The 25,529-nt window shown below is 41.5% G+C and overlaps 1 protein-coding gene and 1 pseudogene across 3 annotated transcripts in view; one reads left to right on the forward strand and one right to left on the reverse strand.

Annotated features, from left to right (window-relative positions):
- The first annotated feature begins 7,033 nt into the window (after positions 1–7,033).
- On the forward strand, positions 7,034–8,619 carry LOC134141436 (cytochrome P450 1B1-like; annotated as a pseudogene).
- Positions 8,620–14,417: 5,798 nt separating this feature from the next.
- Positions 14,418–25,529, reverse strand: part of RMDN3 (regulator of microtubule dynamics 3) — a 35,883-nt gene continuing 24,771 nt past the window's right edge. For 2 of the 3 annotated variants that reach the window (XM_062576970.1, XM_062576969.1), the window contains exons 10-12: positions 23,704–23,757; positions 22,401–22,481; positions 14,418–19,050 (exon numbers count right to left, since the gene is read on the reverse strand). In XM_062576970.1, coding sequence (XP_062432954.1) covers positions 18,997–19,050; positions 22,401–22,481; positions 23,704–23,757 — 189 coding nt within the window. In that variant the 3' untranslated portion in view covers positions 14,418–18,996. Of the gene's footprint in view, positions 19,051–22,400; positions 22,482–23,031; positions 23,088–23,703; positions 23,758–25,529 lie in introns of those variants that run through there. The other variant, XM_062576971.1, reaches the window with a different exon arrangement.

A 25,529-nucleotide genomic window follows, 5' to 3' on the forward strand; every position in this document is an offset into this window, starting at 1 on the left:
TGGCCCCAACTCACTCACTGAGGCTGTCTTGAAGCTTCCAGCTCCTTTCTGCCACGTGGTTTAAGACCAGTTTCTGGCTGTTCCCAGAAAGACTGCAAAGGCTGCAGGAAGGCTTGCAGGTGCTCAGTGCTGCTTGGTCCTGCTGTGTGGGCCTCATGTCCTGCAGCGCCAATCCACACCTACAAAGTGGACAAAAACCAGCAATCCAGAACACCTCTTGCTCCAATATGCCAGCAAGTTGCTTGGCTGGAAGAGATTTTGCCCTCACAAAAACCTGCTTTACCTCCTCTCCCAAAAAAGATCTACCTTTCTCCCCTATTTCTCACTTATGTTTTCCCTGTTTGTCCCTCTTGCTCATTTGTCTTCTGGCACTTCCACTTAACTTGCTTTGACAGGTTTTGGTGGCTCTCTCCCTGTCCACAGAAAGCAAGCAACAGAAAGGCACTGGGAGATGGAGCAGCACATGCCTCTGTCTATCCATCCTGTCTGTCCATCCATCTCCCCATCCATCCTCCATGCATCTGTCAGCCAGCCAGCCAGCCTCAGGGCTGAGCCCACCTGGCACCCGTGCCCCAGCACTAGTCCCTGCCCTGCCAACACAACCTTCACCAGTCTGAGCAGACATGCTGTGCGACGCATCTCAGCAGGATCACGAGATAGGTTTTTGCCAGCTGGACAGAGTCTTCACCAAATGCCAAATGGGAAAAATAAAAGAAGAAGACCAATCCACTTTTCTGTCTGGGTACAGCACAGATCCTGCTGGGCCTTTCCAGCATTGACTGGGTCAGAGGCTTTCTCCCACTCTGATACCAGCCTCTGTTCATGTCTGTCATTTAATGGCATGCTTTGAGAACCCCAAAGCCCCAGAGTCCATCCTTCCCCCAAACCTACTTTCCCCATTCCTTTGTCAATGCTCCTCAGGCTCATTCTCTCTAAGTCTATGATTTTCCACATTATATTGGACATCTGTGTGCATTTTCTTCTTCAGACTACATCTAGGAAAACCTACCAAATGGCATAGATTTCAAGGAGCATGGGAAAGCATTCATGCTCAGCCTGGATCTATCAACCCCAAATGTTGATTTGGCAACCTGGATACTTGCTTTAAATGTACCTTAAAATGTACCTGAGGCGTATGAATTTAGTATTTAATAAAAGACTATCTAGAAATTTTTGTCTTTTGTAATAGCTCAATTACGTATTTAAATTCTCAAGATCAGATGCTTACCAAAATCCTAAGTTTGGAAACTTGATTAATTTATCTCAGCCTCTGGACAATCTTAAAGAACAGTCTGGAACCAAAGAGTAATCCTCGCCAAGTTGTATAGAATTTAAATACTAATTTCCATTTTACTCCCTGGGAAATTATCTTCACTGAGGATTAGATGTTTTGGGTTACTCTTACGAGTCCTTAAATTCAGGGTGATTCTGTACGGGATTCTACCAGCAACCATAATGGCCAGGTCTTTGAAAGCTGAGACCAAATAGCCTAGTATAAAGCCATGAGGATTGGAGAGAGCAAGAATACCTAGGCTCATACTAATGGCAGAGGACTGACTGCATAAAGCTGCAACGGTGAGGCTGATTCCTTGGAAAATTTCACCAGTAAAGCTGGCAGCCAGCCCCAAAAAGGGTAATAGAATATAGGGAACAAGATGATAAGCCTTCATCCTCCACCCTTGTGCTGGTGGGAATGCAGTTGTTTGAGTTGGTTCCTTTCATGCCAGGGCACAGCTTGTGTTTTGCAGTGTTCATTCAAACTACATCTTAGCCACGAAGGTTGTGGTCACCGAAAGGTGATGTGGCTTCTGGCTGCAAGGGGGTTATTGCTGCTGGTGCCTGGACTCACTGCAGAGATGTCCTTATAAGCCTCTGATCCTGGGTTTTTTCAAGGCTGAACAAGAGCACAAAAAGGGTAACTAAAGCCTTACAACTCAGTTTGGGAAAGTCTCCCCAGAATCCTATTTCAGAAAGGCAGAATGAGTAAGCTCACATTGCTAATGTTGTGCAACAGGGCTACATGGCAATTATTTGGGAATTAACCACCCTCCCTCCTCATATTATGGCACAGAGGGACAGTAGGGTATAGAGGGAACCAAGAACTTGCCATCAGATGTACTGAGTGGATAAGCATTATGTTTCTCTAAAGCTTAAAAATCTCCTCTCTGATCACTAAGACACAAGAAGCAGTCATATTAATACTGCTCTTGTGCATTCGTGCTGACCAATGAATGCTGCTGTCTGCTTTCTTCAAGGATGAATGATGTAGATTTCCCCAATTTTGGGTGCCCCTTTGAGCGGGAATATCAGCTTGAGCCACCAGGTGTAAACATCTCAAATATACTCTTTCTCTGAACACTCTGCAGCCTTTCTGGTTTCTTTGTCTACATAATAAACACTGCATCCATCTTTTAGCATGCTTTAACTTATTAAAGCTCCTCCGTGGCAAAGCAGATAACGAACGAACTTGCCCAATACCATGGCATCATGCTGTTCAGTCTCCTTGAGACCCCAAAACAGTGAACATATGTCCTCTTTCAGCAAAACTTCCTCCAAAGTTTGCAAGTGTCCTGGCCAAGCAACACAAAGAATTTGGGCCACCGTGACTTTTTTTCTCAAGAACTCTTAGAAAAATAAAGAACTAAAGAAACTGCTGAACTCTCCTGAATGAGGTTTTCGGTGGAAATGTAACACAGACCAGAATCATCACTGATGTTATTCTGAAAAAGATTATGGTGTAACTCTATACACCCCATAAGCCACAGTGAACATACAGTGAAAAGCCTCAGTCCTTTTGCCTTCGTTTTCATAGCTGGCCCAGCACTGCTTATTGATTTGAAAACCTGTCCGAAAAGGGTACTTGGTGAAACTCCAGAGCAGCTCAGTGCATGTTCTCTCCCCAGAACATCCTTGCTTGTACCAGAGGTTTGCTATTATAGCTTTGTTTCCCTGTTTTGAAGCAATGGAAGAACTCAGGACCGTCTAGCTCACAATAAATGGAGTATCACTGTTCATATGCAGAAACTGCTTTACTGAATTGTTCACTGAAGACAGGTAACAGACTGTGAAACCAGCCCTGCAAGAGCCATACTGGAGCAATGCCTTGCCCAGACCATCTGCCTTCACAAGAACACCTGCACCCTGTGCCTGGCTGTAGAAACAAGAACCTCCTTTTTAAGGATATATTTATACCGAAGTTTACACACGCAAATAGTCCCCAACATGCTCTGTGCCCTGATAATGGCCTCCCAGACACTCAAGAGCAGTGGCCACTGCCTGGCAAAGCATGAGACTGCATGAGCAACTAAGTTAGGAAGCAAAAAGAGCCATCTTGTAAGAGGGTAGAAAGAAAATAGGATTTCCACTTAAACTTGTCCATCAACCCCAAATTACTTCAAGTTTCATGCTAACTTTGGCCTAGGCATTGCATTTCACTCCACTGCCCTGATACCCTTGGCTGCAGAGAGTCAGGCTCAGTTGCCCGCAAGCAGGGGTGGGTTGGAAATGCATAGGGTGCTGCTCCCCACAGGCAGGCAGATTGCAGGGCTACTCCTTCTCTGCTGGCACCCTGCACCTGACCCTCTGAACCTGTTGTGGCTATGCTTTGTACCTGAGGATGGGTGAAGAAAACATAGCACTTCTTGGGTCTTTCTAGGTAAGCTGGGATGGACACAGCCTCAGGGACTACTGAGTCGGGAAAGAGGAGGTTCCAGTGATGGCTCTGTTTCTCTGCTGTCCCTATGTGGTTACAAACTACCTATCTGAAGCAACACAGTGTACAATAGTATGGAAGCACTGTTTGCTGCCCTCAAGGTTAAGCTGAGGTTTTTTTAGTAAGAAGAGGGACTTAAAGGTTCCATGATAAAGAATAGAACACACCCCATTTCACTCTAGAGCATTTGTGCAGAATTTATTTTCTATAGCCCAGGCATATAGGAGTTGGTATTCTGCTTTAACCAACACACCTTTAAATTAGACTTTGCAATGCCAACACCCAGCAACTTTACTTAGAACAAAACAAGACATCTCAGCTAAAGCATCTAGCTAGAACTACTAAGAAACATCTCAAAAGTTACTACACATGTGTAGCAGGCAGTCCTCAAAAATTAGTAACTTCAGTGTTTTTAATAATAAATGTTTTTAATAATAAATGCCAACAGGAATTACAGACTAAATTCATGCAACATTGTACGCTGGAAAACAAAGTTAGTTTTGTGTTACTGGAGCCCCAAAAATGCAGCTTAATCTAATATAGCAATATTATTTTGCACTCATATAAATACGAGAAAATAAATGAGTTTTTTTTCCTTGAGAAGGTTTTTCTTAAGCATGTATACAAGCTGGCACTGGGCTCTGTTAGTCCAGCAGAAACCTTATATGAAATGAAATTTAATTCCTGAAAAATTAGGATTGATAATACAAGTGCTGATGGTTGTAACATTATAATGTTACAGGTAAAACTGCACATGATTTCCAAGACAGAACCATCAGTCTCAGGGCTGTATAAAAGCAGCCAGAGCTAAGAACAGTGCATAGGCCTTTCACTCTGCTGGCCACTAACTGGCTGCTTGGAGCAGTCCACTTAACGGCACTATTAAGTACAGTGATCACATTCATGCCTCAACCAAAGACCTACGCATTTCCATGTCTTTGCACATAAGAGTTAAGCACAAGAGCTACTCAGTGGGAACCACTGGCTTCACACCACGGCTAACGCTGACATTTGAAATCCATATATACATGATTTTTTGGCTCTGAATGTTGTCTCACCTCAAAGAATTTATTGTTCACAATAGGGGCACACTGAAGCAAAAGTTTGGCATGCGATGAGCCAGAGCACTCTTTACCTGACATATACAGACCATCTGCGCTGCTTATGAAATGCATTAATTCCCAGCCTTTCTTCTATGGTGGGGAAGACCTTCCCCAAAAGAGCTCTGATAAATGTCCGGTTTTCCTAGAGCTGCTGAAGAGTCATTTATTTCTGAATCTTGGCTTCAGTGATCAGAATGGCCATTGAGCACATTCATTGCTGTGGTGATACCCTCTCTTCTGCCAGAGCAGTCATTAGAAGAATGAGCAGTCATTTCTGCTGCGATCTCCATCACCATCTTAGCAATCAGTTCATGGCACCATAACCTGTAATTTTCTCTCAACACATTTTCTGGCCTCTCCAGTATATGAGACTGCCAGCACACAAAAATGTCCAGCTTGCAGGCATGTGAGATTTGATTTTGTCTTAGCACATCCTTTGGATCTGCCAGGGAAAAACCCCTCCCCTATGCAATGTGCATGGTGCCCTATTTTCCAGCACAGCAAAGTTCTCATGCAACTTACTGAATATCTCAGTTTTCCCAAGATAACCTGGATTGTGAGGTAATTACAAAATCCCCTCTGGGAACTACAAAAGTGTGCTACTACCTAATGTTGCAACAATAAATCATTACTCTGTAGAAAGGACCCAATCACAAGAAGACCCAAGCATCAAGAACTGGGGTTGCTTGGCTTGGGTAGGCAATCTTTCTTTATTCTCTGCACATCTCTGAACTCAACAACTTCCTGGTTTACACTCCACAGGTGCCCTGGTAAAACAAGCACATAATAATAATGCTTATACCACTACAGCCACACTCCAAAATAATGTACAGTCACTGAGACTGAGAAAAGTATCCTCATCTGTGACACTGACCTACTGCTGCAGCAGAACTTCCTTTTTTCCTCACTAGCTTGTATAACTCAGTACCAAAGTTCTTTCGGAGTCTCTTTTTTTCAGAAGAAGAAACCCTGTTTTCCTTTTGGGGGCATCATTAGCACTCAGCTTCACCCCATCCTACTCGGCTGAGCAGGTCAGAGGAGATGTAATAGGACACTGCACCAGGAACTGCTGCTCCCAGTCAGTACACAACTGAGCAGGAATTAGAATGACTTCTGGAGATGGGAGGCAAGAGACAGATATTTTGCAGGAAAAAAGAAGGCAATTTGTCCCTAGTTTAGTAGTCATCACAGAAATCCTTGTGGTATTCTGTTTACCCCCCCCTATTTGGCTAATGTACCTTAAGCACCTTCTTATTTAGCACCCTGGGTGCTATACTTTGTAGAACAAATTAATTGCAATGCCCTAGGGGAAAAAAAATCACTCTTTATAGATAAATAACCCTAACAATGCCCTATTCTCCAGCACAGAAAAGTTCTCATGCAACTTACTGAATATCTCAATTTTCCCAAGATAACCTGGATTGTGAGGTAATTACAACACTTCTCAGGAATGTGTATCAAACTATTTTATCACAGCAGGCATTATCACTGCCTCCCATCCTGGTCCACACATGTAGCCTCGCCTTCAGCTCCCAAATCCTCAGAACCACCTGGAGACCATCCTCCTCCAAAAATCTGCAGCTGAGCTCCCAAAAATGTGAGCAATGTGGGGCCCCCTGCTGTCCTGAGGGGAAAAAAATAAAAAAATAAAAATAAAAAAAGGACAGAGCTTGTGAGGGAAAAGGTGCATTGGGAAGCAGCCCCCCACCTTTCTCGCTCTTTCTTGCAGGGGGACAGCCCCAGGTGGCAGGGGTGCCTGGGGCAGGTCTCCATGTGCCTGCTGCCCGCGGGGCCATCCCTGTTGGTAGCAGCTGCAATCCCAGCAGGCAGCTTCAGCTCTGTTAACGCTTTGGATCTCTCACAGGTCTCCTGAGCGCAGCAGCAAGCCCGGGGTGCCTCATGTTCTACCTTCTTTTCCAGGTCAGCTTAAGGTGCCCCGTTGCCGCCCAGCTGTGTGAGGGGCTCTGTGTGCCCCTCGAGGTGGGGATCTGACAGCCGGTGCCCCCGGGGCCGGGGCGAGCTCGGGGCGACGCAGCCTCCCTCCTCTGTCCCTCCCTCCCCAGGACACACACACGGCGCAGCTTGGCGCAGAGCTGTCGGGGGACTGTGGTCCACCACAGCGGGGGGAGGAGAGCGGCTCGGCCCCTTCGGAGGTGGCTATAAAGCCCACCCGGCACATGCACCTTCCCCCAAGGCAGAGTGGTGCACAGCGCGAGCCATGAGCACCCCGGAGGCCCCCAGCGGCCCCGGGGCGGCAGCAGCCATGCTGGCAGTGCTGCGGGCAGCTGTGCAGCCAGCGCTGCTGGTGTCGTGTGCCGTGCTGCTGTGTGCCGAGGCCCTCCGCCGAGCCCGGACCACCCGGAGGGCTGTGGCGGGCAGCCGCAGCCCCCCAGGCCCCTTCACCTGGCCCCTGGTAGGCAACATTCTGCAGCTGGGCCGCCTGCCCCACCTAGCCTTTGGCCGCATGGCCCGCCGCTACGGTGACATCTTCCAGCTCCACCTTGGCCACCGGCATGTGGTGGTACTCAACAGCGAGGTGGCAATCTGCCGGTGGGGCAGGGCGCTCGCTTCGCTGGGCGGCCCAACTTCCCTTCCTTCAGGCTGGTGTCAGGCGGGTGCAGTGTGGCCTTCGGGCAGGTCACAGCCCGCTGGCGGGCCCGCCGGTGCCTGGCCCATGCTGCCCTGCGGGCCTGCTCCATAGCAGGTGACCAGGGCCAGCAAGCGGTTGAGCAGCACATTACAGGTGAGGCGCAGGACCTCATCCGACTCTTCCTGCAGCTCAGCCGAGGCGGCACCTACTTCCAGCCCTGCCCCCTCTTTGTGGTGGCCAATGCCAATGTGATCTGCGCGTTGTGCTTTGGCAACCGCTACAGCCATGATGACAGTGAGTTCCTGGCGCTGCTGGGCCGCAACGACCGCTTTGGGCAGACGGTGGGTGCGGGCAGCCTGGTGGACATACTGCCGTGGCTCCAGTGCTTCCCCAACCCCATGCGCAGCATCTTCTGTGACTTCCAGGCCCTCAGCCAGGAGCTGCACAGTTTTGTGCATGAGAAGGTCATGCAGCACCACCACACCTTCAAGCCTGGCATCATCCGTGACATCAGTGATGCCGTGATCGCTGCAGTGGAGCATGGCGATGGCCACCTCAGTAGCCTTGGCCCCGACGATGTGGAGGGTGTCATGACCGACATCTTCGGTGCTGGGCAAGACACCACATCCACAGCAGTCTCCTGGGTCCTCCTGCTCCTGCTGAAGCATCCACAGCTCCAACACGACCTCCAGGCTGAGCTGGACCGTGTGGTGGGGCGCACCTGGCTGCCTACGGCTGAGGACTGACCCAGACTGCCCTGCTTGGAGGCCTTTATCTAAGAGACACTGCGCTACAGCAGCTTCGTGCCCATCACCATCCCACATGCCACCACATCTGATGTGGAGCTGGATGGCTTCCACATCCCCAAAGACACTGTGATCTTCATCAACCAATGGTCAATGAACCACAACTGTCACAAGTGGCATGACCCCCAGCACTTTGACCCCTCATGCTTCCTGGATGCACAGCAGCACCTGGACCATGACCGCGCCTGTAGTGTTATGATCTTCTCAGCCAGCCAACGGTGATGCATTGGTGACCAGCTCTCCAAACTCCAGATCTTCCTCTTCACCGCAATCCTTCTCCACCAATGCTCCTTCTATGCCAACCCAGCCGAGCACCTCACGATGGACTGTATCCATGGGCTCACGCTCAAGCCACTGCCCTTCACTGTCACTGTGAAGCAGAGGCACCCCTCTCTGACTGAGCCATGAACTCCCCGTGCCTGGTTCCTGCAGAGCTCAGCCAAGCACTTGCCCTTCCCGCCGCAAGCAACATGCACCCACAATGGGGTGCCCTGGGGAAGGTGCGGGCAGGAGGCAGTGGGTGCCTGCTCCCTTGGCTCTGAGGGGGCATCCCCTTGGCAGCAGGCAGCCCCAAGGTCTGCACTAGAGCCTGCTTTGCACTCAGGTGCATTTTTCTGTAATGCTTCCCCATGCCTATTTGTAAGGCACACAGCGATATCAGCAACTCCCTGTAGCCCTTCACCAATAAAAGCCTTTGACATGGGAGCTGGCTCTGCTTGTTTTCTTCAGGTAGAAGCTGGAAGCATCATTCACGTGGGGCCTGCGGCTTCCCTCCTTCTATGGGGACAAGCACAGCTTTCCTGGTGTTTCCCAGTGCCACGGCTGCCCCAGGTATCAGTACTGCTCACTCTGTGCTGCTGGTCTCTCTACTGAAAAAGTGGCATTTCCAGCTGGCCAGGACCTCTGGCTGAATCAGTACTGTGGTGCTAAACCAAACCATGTCCTGCTCATGATGTGCTAATGGGAGTGCTGCCTGCAGGGCAGGGGAAGGGAGTTCTCATCTTAGGACTGAGCCCTGTTTTGACCAGGGCACCCAGGGAGATGGGCCAGTCAGTCTCAGGAGAGCAGGGGATTGTGAAACGGGAGCCAACGAGAAGCTGGGACTCATTTGTTTAGAAAAGATGGGGGAACATGACAGGAGCACTCCCAGGATGCACAGGAGGGTTATTAAATGGCTTCTCCTGTTGCCCCAGGCTGGAGCAAGGAGTAATTTGCTTTATCTGTTGCTACAGAAGGCTGGGGAAGGACATGCAGAGGAAATGCATTTGCTAATTAATGTCCAGAGAAGCCAAGTAAAAGCTAAGGGAGGCTGGGGAGAGGTCTTGTCACTGAAGCTTAAGAGGAGTTTAAAAAACAGCTACCAGGGACAGTCTAGGTAGACTTAATCTTGCTTTAGAGTGGGGGTGACAGCCCCATGGCCTCTCCCAATCTCACAATTTCAGCATTTTTAACCCATGCAGTGCACAAATCTCCCTTTTCTTGTCCAGGTGCAGGAGGAGGCTTGCGAAAGTATTCAGAGTCCTTAAACAGCTTCCTACCCATTCTCTAGAATAGAGAAATGGCCATGTGTAAGCTAGAAAAGCTCATCTCACCTGCCTAAAAGACACACACTGCAGAAGAGGGGTCTGTGGCATTTTGCACCTACAGACACCCCCTCCACAATCTGGCACCAGTTTTATCACCATGCTCAGGTATACCTGCCTTAGCCTTGGCCTATTCTGTCAAATGCAGGACACACAGATGGGCCCTGCCCAGAGTCTGCAACCAAAGCTTTTAGCCTCTGTTCCTCAAACCCCTGGCCAGGGTGCAGCTGCCCTTTGAGGTCCCTCTACCATTTCTCCCAGAGCAATGCAGGGGACAAACAACAGACAAAGAAAGCCTCAGCTTGAAGTGAGAAAAGGCTTTGGACAGCCAATAGCTTACATAGAGCTGCTTTGATGAAACAGAACATGGTATGTCTCCAAAATCTTGTTCTTGCCCCCAAATTTAATTCTTGAATTACAGCTGGTGGTACAAACTGAAATTGTAAAGAAATCATCCTTCATTTGGCACAAAGAACTGAAATATCTCATAGTACCCACTAAGTAAATAATCACTCCCCAGTAACTATTACCACCTTGTATGCCACTGACTTTATTGCACTTTCTTACCACCACTTTAAAATGCATTGTTGAACTGCTAGCACAGATAAACACATCTAACCTAAGTTAATAGAGATGGCTTTACACCAGATTATCTTCATATTTATATGGTCTCCAAAAAAGAGGACAGAAATAGCCACAGGAAGCTACAACTATGCATATCTCAGTGCAGCCAGACTGTGACCACCCAGCAGAAGTTTCAGAGGACGGTACAAATAATTTCCTAATGGCAATAATTTACCAGTAGTGAAAACTTCCTGCAGAGATATTCACAATTGGTAAGGTTAGAGGTTTTTTTTGTTTTATTTGGGGGCGAGGGGAGGAGGGGGAAGGAAATAATTTTCTGTCTGTCGAAATTACACACAGATGTAGGTGGCTGGGAACCTCTGGAGGTCTCTAATTCATTCTCTTGTGCAAAGCAAGGACAGGTAAAGCTGTTTGCTCAGGGCTGTGCAAGCCCAGCTTTGACTGTTCCCAAGGATAAAAATTCCAAAACTTCTCTGCCTTTCTGACAGCAGTCTCTATGGGCTGATAAAATCTCTGAGCACAGATGAGGACTGCAGGCTAGTTATTTATGCAAGCTTACTTTATAATTAAGCTAAACTGAAGGAATGAATTTCATAAGAGTTGCAAGGGTTGCAAGCTTGACAGAACCAATGTGGCTACGGTAACCTAATGGGAACTGTTACAATGTAAAGAAACCAGCAGTAATTTGAGTCTGAGTTACAACGCGAGATTCATGCCATGACACTGTTAACCCGTAGTTCACCTGCATGTTGAACACTATGTGCAGTTTCGCTCCCTGTTTCTCTTCTGCAAAAAGGTGAAGACAACCAAAGGGGTGGAATAGTCCTTTACAAGCAGTGCCTGCACAGATCAGCATTCATCATGCTGGAAGATAGAGCGATAGGGGAATACTGCTCTGTAAAATCCTGAGAGGCAAATGCAAAATGAAAGCAGGCAATCATCTCTTTCAGCATCAGAATTAGGGGCACCAAAAAACCTGTAGCATGTTAAAAGGTCAGTGCAAAGGAGATGCTTCCTCACACAAAGTATGATGCAGATGATGAAACTTCTTGCCAGAAGTTTCTCTGGTTGCTGATGCTCCAGTTGCTGGAAGACTGCATTTAAACTAAATTTTGGAATAAAATCCACCTAGGCTTATTAAACACAAAGATGCCACCACCCATTGAGAATACTAAAAGCATAAGACATTGGAGACTGAGGAGATGCTGATAAAGTATCGCTCTGTGCACCGCATCTATATTCTTCCCTACACACGTGCAGCTGGCCACTGCTGGCAGCAGAATACCAAGATGGCTGAAACAATAAGGCTGCTCTTATATTCACCCCCTTGTGCAGGCCCTCGCATTATTAAATCTAAACATTCTCATACTCTTTACATAACGAATACCAACAAGGAGGAAAACGCTCTTGGCTGAAGTTGAGAGCACAGTTACTCGCTTTCATGCATCACCCTTAACTGCTGCAGAGACCTTCATGCCATCTACAGACATACCCAGTGTAAGCTGGGACCACACGCACAGCACAGGTCAATGGCCACAGGATTATCCCACCCTTGCTTGTAAAGCTGTACTTCTCCATCTGGGTTTTCTTTTTAGCTCCAGAGTCTAGCCTGAATGAGGAGTGAAAAAAAATCACTCTGAGTCCATCCTAAGCCATTTAAAGTTGAGGCTTTCCGAACTTGAATCTTGAAGATTTAGATGTACGTGCTTTATATGTAACAAAAATCATTCCATTACACTAGCTTACAGCAATGCCTTCCTTGCAAACCGTAGGATTGCAGTTTTTATTTCCGCAGGGGAAAATCTGCTTACGGTAACTACTTGGACGATTGTGCAATGCTTTGACCACCTCATTTTTCAAGTTTATGGAAAGAGACACTGCCAGGAAATATGATTTTTTCCCCCTCCAGTAGAAGCGCGATGCTGGGAAATAACATTGTGTATTTACAGTCCCCTGTGTCCAAACTCATTCCCGCTCTTCATCTAAGATTACAGTTGTCTCTGCAAACAGGCAGGTATTGCACAGCTTCCATTGTAGCTGTTTTAGTCACTGAAGCTCCAGAGTATGTTCTCTGTTTTTTAGCAAAAGGCACACAAAAGAATTGGCTGTAAAACTAGACTTTTACTAAAAAGAAAAGCAATTAATCCATTTTTAATCTTTCCGTCTGAAAATTCACTGTAGATATGCAAACAACTGAGACATGAAATTTGCAGAAATTTAGGTTTTTTGCTTTCTAGAAACAATTAAATTATTAAAACTTCATCCAAAAGGTATGCAACTTTTCACAGTCAAGTTGACATGAACCCAGTAATTAAGAAACTAGCTTTCTTTGTATTATACATTCTAATGATGAGAACTCTCCCTAAACAGTGAAGGATCCTGTATTATCTCATCCTCCTTCAGGGTCTGCAGCCACTCTCATTTTTACTTTTGGGAAGTAAAAATTAAATACATCTTATTAGGAAAACTAAATCTCTAGCTACATAAGCCATTAAGGTCATGTTTTCATGTCAAACTGCAATGTCTGCCTGTATGTGCAAAAACCTGAATCTAATTCCTAAGTCCAGACCAACACAAGTCTATAGCAAACAGTGATTTTGTCAGACTTGTCCCCTTCTCTTTCTTCCCCCAGTTTTGGCATCAATTTCCCCCTATGGTGAAAGTGTTTCCCTAAGGTCAGCTTTTTCTGATTTTAAGAATGTGCTTTGCATGAAGGATAATGTCAAAGTCAACTTATGTACGTTTTAGTTTTACCAGTGTTTTCAGCTGGAAAAAAAGTTTATTGTAATATTCAGGAGATTTCAAAACAGGCTTATGCTAAAGTAACTCAGAATAAAGCAGTGACTGTTCACTCACATCACATCAGCCTAAAGGAAAAGATAGTCACATAGGAGCAACAATTACTGTAAAAGCATAAGAATACAGATATTGCATGCAATCTTTCTTCTTCAGGTTCTCTCTCCAATCAAGCAGGATCTGATCAGGTTAGTTTTTGCTAGGGCATTTCTAAGGCACATCAGGAAACTGCACATGTCATTGAACAAAAGAAATCTTGATTTAGAAGAAAATCTCAAAGCCTGGGTGGGCGTGAGAATGGCGACTGTCCCATTTCTTAGTAGAAAGTGATGCTGACATTTTTATTCCAATACTGAGTAATAACTTTCCCAGCACATCAGATAGTCACAACAGTGGTATGCTCTTTTTATTGGAAACCAGCTACACTACTGAACTTATCTGCTTTCAAATTCCTTTCTAGGCTATATTGTACTAAGCCAGGGGGCCATTATTCATGTCCTCTCTTTTCTCTAAGATGTCTAAGTTGCTGAAGAACACTTTCTCAGACTTATTATCTTGTGCATGCTTTATGCTGTCATTCATTTGATCACTAAGCTCTTAACACTCAAGCATTACAAAAATGTTACATTTAGAAGTCCTTCACCAGTCAAAACCACCTGATGGTTCAAGAAACAAACAGATCTATGTTAAACAACAGGCCAGGATAAGGATAGGTAGCTCACATACTTTCCTGACTCAGGTGTCCTCAGTAGGTCACACCTTTCTTGGGGCTAAACCAAACTGTCTGTGCCATAAGGTTCATTCTGTCTAGCTTTGTCTTCTGCTTCTGGGGTCCTCTTCCTCTCTCCAAAGCAGATGAGAGGAAGCCCACCCTTATAAGTTACAGTTCCTGTTGTTAGATAAATCACAATTTTCTATAGGGTGATCCAGTGCAACTGGCACCCAGGCTGGCCAGTTTCATCTCTCTAAGACAGCTGTCATGCTTTAACCACGCTCAACTGCTAGCCCTACATCGACTTACTAGAATTTCAGCTCTAGAAGGAAATAAAAGGAAAGTAATTACAAACAAGTTAAAGGCTACATACAGCCCTAATCATACATCATAGAAAGATGAAGCCATTAAGGCATAATGCTCAGAAGGCTGTCTTCCGGGGGGAGAATTTCCCTTTCCGTGTCTTCTGTCTGGGGAAGACAAATATGGCCTTTTGGATAATGAAGGCAGAACACAGTACTCACACCCAGTCACAACTGATTTACCCATTTATTTAAAAACAACTTCCCTTGCAGTACATCATTTACCAGTGAGTGTGGCTGTATTACTTTGGTGCTTTTAAAAATTGTAAGTACTAATCAATATATTTATATACAAAATCTGCTACAGGTGTAACCCACATTATTATATATAAAACACTGTTATGTAAACAATAATGTTGTAAGTTATTTCCCCATAATTTCCTATTGTATTTGTCATACCATACATGCATACAAATACAATGACATAGTATAGATAGATTTTCTCCTGGTAGTTGGATTTCATCATCTACATATGCATTGACATAAAGAGCAAGATATCAACAAAAGTAACTTTAAATGGGCCCACTTTCTCCTTAGATTATAAATACTTTATTTCAAACAGAACAGCACAGTAAGAATAAGTTACTTAGGCAGCTTCAATTACTCTTTAATATAATAATTTAACCACAGGTAGGTATATTTTAAAAATTAGACAAGACTAGCTCCAGAAAACTATCATCTCTCATCCCCCAGTAAGACTTGAAGAATGGCTTCTAAAGTAAGCAGAGCAAAGAGCCTTCCTACCAAAATTGTACTATACAAATTTATAACTTCTTGTGGCCCTAGAATGTATACAGTACATATATCTTTGTGTAATTCACATTGTACTCTGGGACTGTAAATTATGTGCAAATTTAAAAAGAAGTCTTGATTTCTGTGTTCTCTGAAAGCTATCAAAGTGCATTCCTCTTGCAAACAGGAGTGACTTCCCTTGTTGCCATCCTTCCTAACATGCATTAAAAGACTGCACACCAAGAGCTTAACAAGAGGAGGCTTCAAATTTTATTGCTTGGGAAAAAAAAGAAAGAAAGAAAAGAAAAATAGTATTGTTGATCAGAAAGCATTTAATTATACATCCTTGCCTTACCTCCACAGCAACCTGAAAGCTATACTATCAGAATTACGTTAATTAATCAATATTCTTATTCATAGCAAGCAAGGAAAAGAGGAAACTAAAAAGGTTCATTTGATCGTTATGTTGTAACTTCCTGGAGATCAGAATAAAAACAACAAAATACAGCTTTTATCTATACTTGAAAGTGTCTGGGAGTTTTGTCATCTCCTTTCATGTTTTTAGAGATCTGTGAATTAGGCTTCAGCAGATATATCAGAACAGAAAAATATCTGTTAAATGCGAATCTCCACCCTAGCTATTTAGGCAGATGCTGTGCCTCCAGAGGAAGTCTCTCCTGTATGAACATGAGAATAACAGACCTCAAAACTTCAGATTCCCTAAGGAAAAGACCATACACACTAAGGACAAATTGGAGTGGAATGTCAGACCTTATTCTTTTAACCCAAAATTGAAGTCTCTTTTTAGAAAAATACAAAGTGAATCAGGCAATCAAATGCATAAACCTTTAAGTATTCACAGGAGGACAGAAATAGAAGAATAAATGAGAGTTAAAAGTAGCACCAACTGAGAAGAATTAACACAATTTATCTATCACCCTATCCTCTACAGAAGCATACCTTTTACTCAAAGATAGAAAGAATTCTAGTCATAGTCTAATATGCCTTACATACATATTTTAAGATGTTTCACCAAATATTTTCTCTCCCCATGAAGAAAATGCCTTGTCTGTCAGTAATAAAACAAGATTTTGGTCTAATTTCAGGATATGCTTTGCTTAGCCTGTAACCCAAAGCATTCTTCTTGTGAACTTTTGCCAAAGGCTGCTTGTTTGGAGAGGTGCTTCAGAAAGATAAGCCACCTTGGCAAGAGATTGATTAATAACATTCTCTCCTCATTCATACTCCTTTTAAAGTTAATGGGAGTAGTGCCATCATCCTAACCAACATAAATGGAATCCATCCACATGAAAAATTCAAACCTAACCCAATACAAAATCCAAAGCAATAAGCAAAAGGAAGAATAAATCAGCAACTCTTCTCAAACCTATTATATCAACACTGATTTATGGTCTCCGATTTTAGTTGTTTTGAAATAGATATCAAATAAAGTATCTGAAAGCCAAACTAAAATATATGCTTTTGGAAATAGAGAGAAAACTACCTCCAGAAAAATATGTAATTGAAAGACTCTCAAAACAGTTTAATGTTTTGACAAGTTAAAGAACAGCTGAGGGCTTGTACTTGTTTGAAAATAAGTAAGGCTACCAACTCTTGGTATTAGAAATATTTCTTTTTGCCACTCTTTCTATTACATATACTGAAACTATTAACTTTTAGAAGAAGGCAATGTTTAAAGAATACACAATAGCAAACATGATTTATTAATAGCACTCTAGAACTTGCAGAAGGGTATCTGGGTGCCCTGATACCTTTAGGAGTCCCACAAGTACCCCTCATTCAACAATTGCTTTGCTGCGGGCTGTTATTAACTCCATCCAGATAAACACCTGCAAACCTTCCATGACAGGATCAAGTAGCTGATCATCATCTTTTGGAAATCAGTGTTAAGAATCTAGATTTCACAGATTGCTTAAATCAATCAAAGAGAAATAAAAAATTAAAACTTTGTGCAAGTATTTAAGATTGGGTGTTTAGTGTTTTATCGTCATTCATACTCAAAACAAGACAGATTCATATAATGTGCTCATATGAAGCAAAAAAAGACCACCTGATCATTCCATTGAATGAACTGAAAAAAACAGCACACATTAAGTATTCAAATTAAGTTATTAATTAATTTCACAATTAATCCACAATTAAAAATCCAGTGTCTGCTGATCAGGAGAGCTTTGCTCACACACAAAAAAACAGTGATCAAGTTGAGTCTCTTAGAATTCAGCACTCCATTTAAGGTATCAATTTTCATCGTTTCAAATAAAGTTTCAAATAAAAAACTAATTCTGAGTTTGCTTGGATCTCATAAGACAATTCAGCCTCAAAATTTTAAAGAGTTTAGTTTGGACAAAAACCTAACTAAAACTGCCAAATCTAGAAAACGAGAAGTTTTGAGTTTGACTTTGCTACACAATTTCCCTTCAATTTTATTTGCATGAAGTAAAGAAAATTATCATCTTAATACATACATATAACCAACCTAAAAGGAAATTGAGAAATGTTTTACTCTTGCAATCACACTTTACAGCAAAGTTAAACATGATACAATACTGCAAAAAGCAAGAAATCTTAAAAAATAACCATCCAGTTGCCTGCCAGCTGAAATTTAAAAGGCTATAAAAAAAAGCCTTGTTAGATTCTTTGAGAAATTACTGAACACAGTTTTTACTTCAACATTGTTTTCAGTGTACAGCATAGTTTAGCTTTTGGTACGTCAAACCTGTCAGAAGACCTGTCAGTTGTCCGCTTTATTTTTACCAGTGTCATTGTGTTAGTCAGGAAGAACCAGTGGAAGAATATTACATTAAACTATCAGTTCTGTCATAGAATATTCCTTTTCCTGTAGCAAATGTGTCATAGTTTGAAAAGGAGTTATTTATCGAAGTTATTATATCTAAATCATAGCAGCATGATTCAGAGAAACACACAAAGCTTCCACTTTCATTTGAGTGAAAAAGGAACATCACTGGAAGTCCTAAAGTTAAAATTTTATTACTCATTTCTCTGTTGAAAGTAATGATTCTCTTAAAAATAGATTTCATATTGTTAAGAAAATCTCATTGGTCCCTTGATAGTAACTCACTACAATAAGCAGTGCCGGTTTCTGCTCGGTGGAATACAAGATGACAGTTAGGCATATTTTGAAATGAAAAACAAGAGTGTTTTCGATATCATCGTCAACATTTTCACAGCAAGGGAGGAAGAGCTGACAATTCACTTTTCTAAGGCATTGTAGTCTTTTTTTGTAGTTACCTTTATCTAGTATCATAGTGTCCCTGTCCATCTGAGTCAATATGCTGAGGGAAGTAAGAACATCCTACTGCCTTCAGCACATCAGACTGATTAAAAACAAACAAACAAACAAACAAACAAACAAAAAAAAACAGCAATAGTCCCATCTAATCACCATGGCTCTGAATTTAATCTCACCAAAACATCTATGCAAACAACATGTAATCAGTTATTTCTACTGATCACATTAATATAATGTATTAAGGAAAAGTCAAAATAGTTAAGCAGAAAAGATTTTTGGCTGAAGACTCCCTCAGGAGTCAGTTAAATAGAGCTCACCAGTAAGTAGACCTGAAGTTCAGCTTGTTCTATAAAAAACAATTGCATTTCCCAAATGACATCCTTGTGAAAGTTTGTTACATAGGCAGAACTTCTACAATAAATTTTTTTTTGAAGTTTACATTAAGTGATTGTGAAAATCAGAATCATGAAGGAGATAACCAGAAGCTGATGAACATAATTAATGGATCTAACTTTTAAATAAAAAATATCCAGTGCTGTAAGGAGGGAAACAAATAATCAAAATTTTTATCTGATTAAATCCCAGCATGATGTTTTCCTGGAACTGCTGATGAGACTGCCATGCATTTTTGTAAATTCTTGTGGCTTATCCATGAAGTGCAATCAACTTTGTCAGAATCACGAAACCTCTTTAACTGGAATTTTACTGTCTGTGTAGTATCAAATGGAACGAGCTCTTAAACACTTATTCTTCCCAGATTAACTGCATCTCCTCAAGTTCCCTCTTGCTTTCTGCATCCTGGAAATGCAATAAAAGAAGTGATAAGTATGCAGCCTAACTTAATTAGAAAAGATTACTCAATTTCCCTTTTCTTCTCCAACTCCATAACAGGTTTTAAATAACTTTCACCCTCAGTTTCTTCTGAATGGTTCTTTTTCTGCACGTTACTGAACATTATTGTGTATTTTGAACATTACTGTCTTTGACATCTATTTAAATTCTCCCAAATACTAAAGAGAGATTTTCTTATTTTTCCTTTATGTTATTAGACTGCCTCTTTGAAATGAACAGAACTAACATTTGCAAAACTTAAGCCATTAAAGTCACTTAAGTATTGGCTTCCTTACTAGACTTATACCTCCAATATAGGTATCTCTTGTTCTTTTGGAAAAGGGTCCTTTTTCTATTTATCAGATATACCATTCTAACTCTGTCTAGAGAGATCTCCAATCAGTCTATGATGAGGAAGCTACTTATTTGGCAGAGCTAGGATATTTCCTTCTGGAAAGATGGAATTCTGCTTGATGATACCTTCGCTTCCCTAGACTTGGCGGCATGCAGCAGCCAAGTAATTTATGTAGTACTGAGTAGCAGCCTGAAGGTGGTAGCACAGGCAAGTCAGCATGCTGCCGGGTGGCTGGCTAAGATCTGCATGCTTGTGGTTTGAATCTCAACACAATACTTCCACTGTAGCAACACAAAGATTAATTATGGCCTTAAAAACTGAGTATCATGAAAATGCTGCATGTATTTATAATGTGGCCTTAGATCCAAAATGTTCTGTTCCATCAGACTAAGGATGAAGGAGTAAATTCTGGAGGACCTGTTTACATCACTTACATTTTTCATAATGCAAAGAGCATCTGATTAAAACCAAAAGCTGCCATGTTTTTAGTCAGTTTCTAACTGGCAGTAATTTGATGGCACCTTCTATACAGTTTTTGCCTAACAGGAAATATAAAGTGCAAACGAACTCCCAGGTGAAAAATTCTGTCACACAGTACTTTCCAAAACACAATACTGTTTACTCTCCATAACCCTGTAAAAGTAATGCAAGAGCTGGAATATCCTAGGTAAAAAAAAAAAAAAAAAAAAAAAAAAAAAAAAAAAAAAAAAAAAAAAAACCCACAGATGGTGGGTAGCACACAGAAACATCCACACCATCAGTTCCAGCCTAAAGGAGCTGAAAAGCTGACTTGGCACCAGCACAGTTAAATCTAGATTGCTTCTCCAAAGCCACTCAGGTAATTAGAACAAGTAACACACCACTCCAGTCCTAAGGCAATCACACAATCACATAACTTAAGTACACCCAACTGAATTAAGCTGGCTACACACAACAGTACCTGAACTAATAAGCCTTCTTCAGGTCAGGTCTACAACCTGACGCTAAAAGCACCAGAGTACTTGCACGGTGTTATGCTGGACTTCTAAGCTCTGTTAGAGTCTATCTGGTTTGGAGGAAGTCAGTCTGGCTCTGTTTACATGTCTGGAAACCCGGATAAACCACCCTACTCATCAACCCTCTGCCATCAGTGAAATATATTTTTTTGGAAATTCCAGGAGCTAATGAGTGAAAGCAACATGATTCTTCACACATTTTTATCAGTGTCTATTCTGAGCAGCAGCAGTGAGCTGGCTTCATCATGGCCATTCAGCAATGAGAAATAGTGACATAGTTTAGAACAGCATCAAATTTATCTGCCAGTTGCCAGGACAGGCAACATTGCTGCCTCCTTTGAAGAGAATCCTAACAACTACTATAGCCTCAGTTAACTTGCATTGTCAGACATGTCATTCACAGGACAACTTATTTATGAATTCAGAAGCCCTGGAATCCGCAATGTCAGGATAGACTAATAGCAAACTATCTGTGAGGCATAAGCCCATTCCGGGTATTCTTCACTTTCTGCTTGGCAAAATTAGGAAATTAAATTTTGAACCTCAGCTTAAATCAGCACTTCCAAATCCACAGCAGTGCCTCATGACTACTTCAGGGTTTTCAGGCTTCCTTTTGTAATATTGGGATCTAATATGGATGTGAGGATGTGACAGTAAGGAGTCTGGAATCCTAAAGTAGAGCACATCACATCATAGAGTGGTCTAGGGTCAAAGACTCAAAAAGCAGAACTTTCCAATAGTTTATATTGGAAAAGATACCAGGGAATTTCAATGTAAGAGAAAATTTAAGCTCCCCATATTTCTATGAAGTTATTTATTGGAAATTTTCTGATCAGCTATCATGTTAATGTGAGACAGAGTCCATAACTTGCCTTTAAATTCCAAGTTGAATTTGAAAGTCATGTAGAGGAAAGAGGAGGTCATTTAAGCTTATGAACTAAGTCAAGTCATCACACCATTCTTGCATAGTTGCATTTTAGAGTGTAGTGACACTTCAAATAGGAAAAATAATCATGTAGAAAGGGAAAAATGTCTTACTATGTTTGAGAAAAAACATTTTCTAAATTTTATAATGCTAGCAAATAATACCTTACATAAAGTGACTACACTGTATTTTAGTATGCTTTTGGCCAACTTTCGTTCTACTTTTGAGTTTGCTATAGCTGCTAAGCTATCCATATTGGACATATTCTCAACTACTTAATATTTTTCATTATTTTGCTGACTGACTTTAGGTATTCTGATAGTAAATCCAAAGGAAAGAGTCCATGCTAAGGAATAAATTCCAATAAAGCCTGGGCTTGCAGCCTGGAACTTCTCTTAGAGAACTTCTTTCTCTCTGAAACCAAAAGCAGCTCATCATCAGCCTGTAATTACTGCACTTTTTCCAAAAGAAATACCTTAAATTTCTGGACTCATTCTACTTTTGGTGAAATAAATTTAGAATATAATTTGACTAACTTTTAAATTTGTAAGGGAATTCTCTTCCTATTTTCCAAGAGCAGAGAGGAAGTATAAATGGAGGAAATTTTAGCTTCAACTCAAAGTGATACATAAGAACCGCTAAAAGACTGGGGTTTTGAGAAGTCTACATCTTTATATTGTTTAAACCTAATTCAGGGTATCTAAGGTAGTCTGAGAAAGTCTTAAAGTGACTATCATTCAGCTTACTTTTATTAGTTAACATACTATTTTAATTCAAATTGATCATACTGTGTTGAATGGCCTAGAGAACCCACATTCATAATTAGATATCTAGGAAAATGCTCAACTTCAAATTATTCATCTGAAATTTCTAAGATGTCCTCATGATTATTTTTGTTGCTTTAGCACATACATGGAAGATTTTACATAATCTCATTTGATGGGATGGGTCAAATGCATACAACATGCAATTAACTTTAGTTTATTTTCTCAGTAAATAATCAAATTCTAGTGTCAGTAAAATAAACAGTAATGATTGCTACCTCTTTCGTACTAACTGGGAGCTCTGAAGCAAGATTCATCCACAGAAAAGCTGCAGAGTTATTCCCCAGGTCCCTGTAACACTGTAAAGAAAAAATGACAATGTGAGAGGAGTTAAACAGGAGACAGCAGGCAAGAAGTAGTAACTGAGCAATTGTAGAAGGCACCTAGCAACTGATTAAAAGGGCTATTTCTACCTTTTATGCATTCATACTACACAGCTTCAGGCTTCTGACATTTCTTGCAGTATCTTCATTCACAGAGCACTATAAACACCATCATATCATGGAATGCTAGATTTTTTTTTTCTTTTTAAGTTTTCTTTGGCGTGAGGGGGTTGCTTTTTTGGTGGGACAATTTAAGGTCTTGCTCTGCTTTTCATCATTTCCCCTAGTCCATTTTTATTTCCAATTATACAGTCATTACTTCTTACATCATTTTCATCATGAAACCTCAATACAATCAGCACATCATTTAACGATGCTCTTTTCTTCCATAGGCCTTTGAAAACAAGGTCCAATTGCAAGCAGTGTATCATACATCATTTACAGATGTCTGAGGTTTCACAATAGATGTGAAACACTTTTTTGGCTTGAACTCTTCTCCAACAGTACAGAAACAGTCATCCTTCTATTACAGGAAAGCTCCATGGTTTTTGTTGCTTAGCGAGTCATGGAGGCATTGTGGGACTGTGAAATAAGCGTATTAACAGGAAATGGTTGCTAAGAAAAGATCAGCAGTAAAAGATAGTCATGCTTGTAATTACCATTAAAATATTACATATTCCCTCAAAGCAAAGAAAAAGATCTTCAGAGCTCCAGCTTCAGACCAGTACAGTCACTGTTAATTTAATCACCTCTTAAGGTTGTCATCTGAGGTGGCAAAATAGAGACATAATTCACTTTTTCCTATGATCCTCTTCTAGGACACAGCTTAGAAATTCAAGGTGGTGATGGGATTAAACCTCTAACTTGTTGCTTAGAAGTCTCTGTTGCCACTTAATAGAGAATTTTATGTTAAAAAAACAAGAAGGACGCTCCACAGGATTACTTAATGGCAAAATCCTCCCCAAAAGTGATTTTTAATATATCTGCCTGAGATGATTTGCTCTTTTTAAATATATGCATGTTGTTAACATACAAAACGTTGCTTCTGAATGGAGTAATTTAAGGTATTTAGATGAGAAGTGCTACACACATGTAAAATCTTGTATATATAAAATTTGAATACAAGTATTTCTTATCCTGGAAGCATACGACTGAAGTAAATAAAGCAACAAGTCTAGTGAGAGAGGTGAGTGGTTACCTTGGCAATGTATACTCTTCCTGTTTTGGAAAATCCGGGGCTCAACTCCTCAACCTACAATTAACAGAGAGCAGGATGGGACAGAACAGAGAAAAGCAGACATGAGGATAAACAAAGAACAGTTTAAACATTTAATGACTATATTGAGTTTTTTGCATCTCTTTAGAAAAAACAAAAATTGTTAAATTAGATCAGCAAATCCAATTTAAATGTACAAATCAACTTAAGAATTGCACATAGATGAGCCTGACTTGATTAGTAAAGTCCTCAGATTCTCATAAAGTGTCTGTGATTCACTGAGCAACATTCATAACAGAATGTCAAGGTTATGAAGCCAAATATTCAGAGGCTAACAGAAACTCAGAACCATGATCACCTGTGCAACCTTCATTACCTCCTCCAGCATGTGTGTATATATCCTTGCCAAATCAGTCTAATGCATTTTGCCTTCTCCTGAACATACTGGTGCCAAAGCTCAGGAATCTTTCCCAAATTTTCTATTTTCTACTTCTCACTTACCAGTTTCTAATCACTAACACCCTTCTGCTTTCTCTCCTTCTTCTCGGTTTTAGTCATCATTCTCCAAGTACCTCTTTTCCAGTACGTTACTACTATCACTCCTTGGCTTGACCTTATCCCATCTGCATTCAAATTAAACGTCCTCTACCAAGAGGCCTGAGCCCATCAGAAGGGGCACTGAGAACACAAGAGAGACAATGTCCCTTTCTTGAGTGCTGTTTTCTGGACTTAGATCTAGTTCAGCCTGTGACCACTCCAGAGCTGCAATTTTCAGGAAAATCTCTGTTCCTCTTAAGCACACTGACTGGGTGAAACCCTAGATGGACTCTGCTGAGCATATGGGAACTGCACTTTTCAAGGGTGTAACTAACTTCTAGAGGGATGCTTTTGTATATTTTTAAAATTCTCTCCATATTTGACCAGAGCAAAATCTCAGAAAAATTCCAGTTCCTATTTCAAATTACAGTACCACTATAACTTATCAACAAAAATGACACGTTATTTTTTATTCCAATGGACGGAAATGGAACACTGCCTGAAACCTACTCTGAAACAATTTAATCATTTTGACTGAAATTTTCAAAAGGATATAGCCTCAGGCAGACATCTATCACAAACTTTCATCTCAAACAATTACATTTTTGGCAGATTATAAACAATTGAGAACACTGACACTTAGAAGTGTCACTCAGAAGTGACACTTAGAAGAACTGTTGGCCCAATCTACAATCTATAGAGGGATAGGGTAATTTATTTCTGTAACAATTCATTAGAGGTACTCGAGAGTAGTTCTCACAAACACAGCCAAAGACTATCTGTTTAACTCTAACTCATTCACATTGTGTAGACTCTAGCAACAAGAGCTATATGCTCACAAATGTGACTCAGGCCATGTCTTAAATATATTTTCATCAACAAGAAAAAAAAAAAAGTATCTAGAGGATAGGATTAGGATTCCTACATCTTAGGAAATACTGTGTAGAAGTACATAAACAACATGTCTCTGAAAGTTTAAAGAAGTCTGGTTCAAAAGTTCCAAACAAGAAGCTTGACCTTGAGACGACAGTCTTCTTATAAAATACTCTAAGAAAAATAAAAAAGGGAGAATGCTAAAAATATCTATGCCAGTTTTGGTATGGATGAGTTCAAACAGCTCTTACAGACCATGAAAGGAGTCTAGACCATAGGCATTTAATATTAAGCACTGTATCATTCCTTTTTGCAGTTTTTAAATAGAAAGACAAAATCCTCTGAACATTTTGGATCCAGTTCTGAGGTCTATAAAATGTTTTTTTCTATCAGCCTAT

This window comes from Rhea pennata, chromosome 5 (genome assembly GCF_028389875.1).
Source record: "Rhea pennata isolate bPtePen1 chromosome 5, bPtePen1.pri, whole genome shotgun sequence".
Lineage (NCBI taxonomy): Eukaryota > Metazoa > Chordata > Aves > Rheiformes > Rheidae > Rhea > Rhea pennata.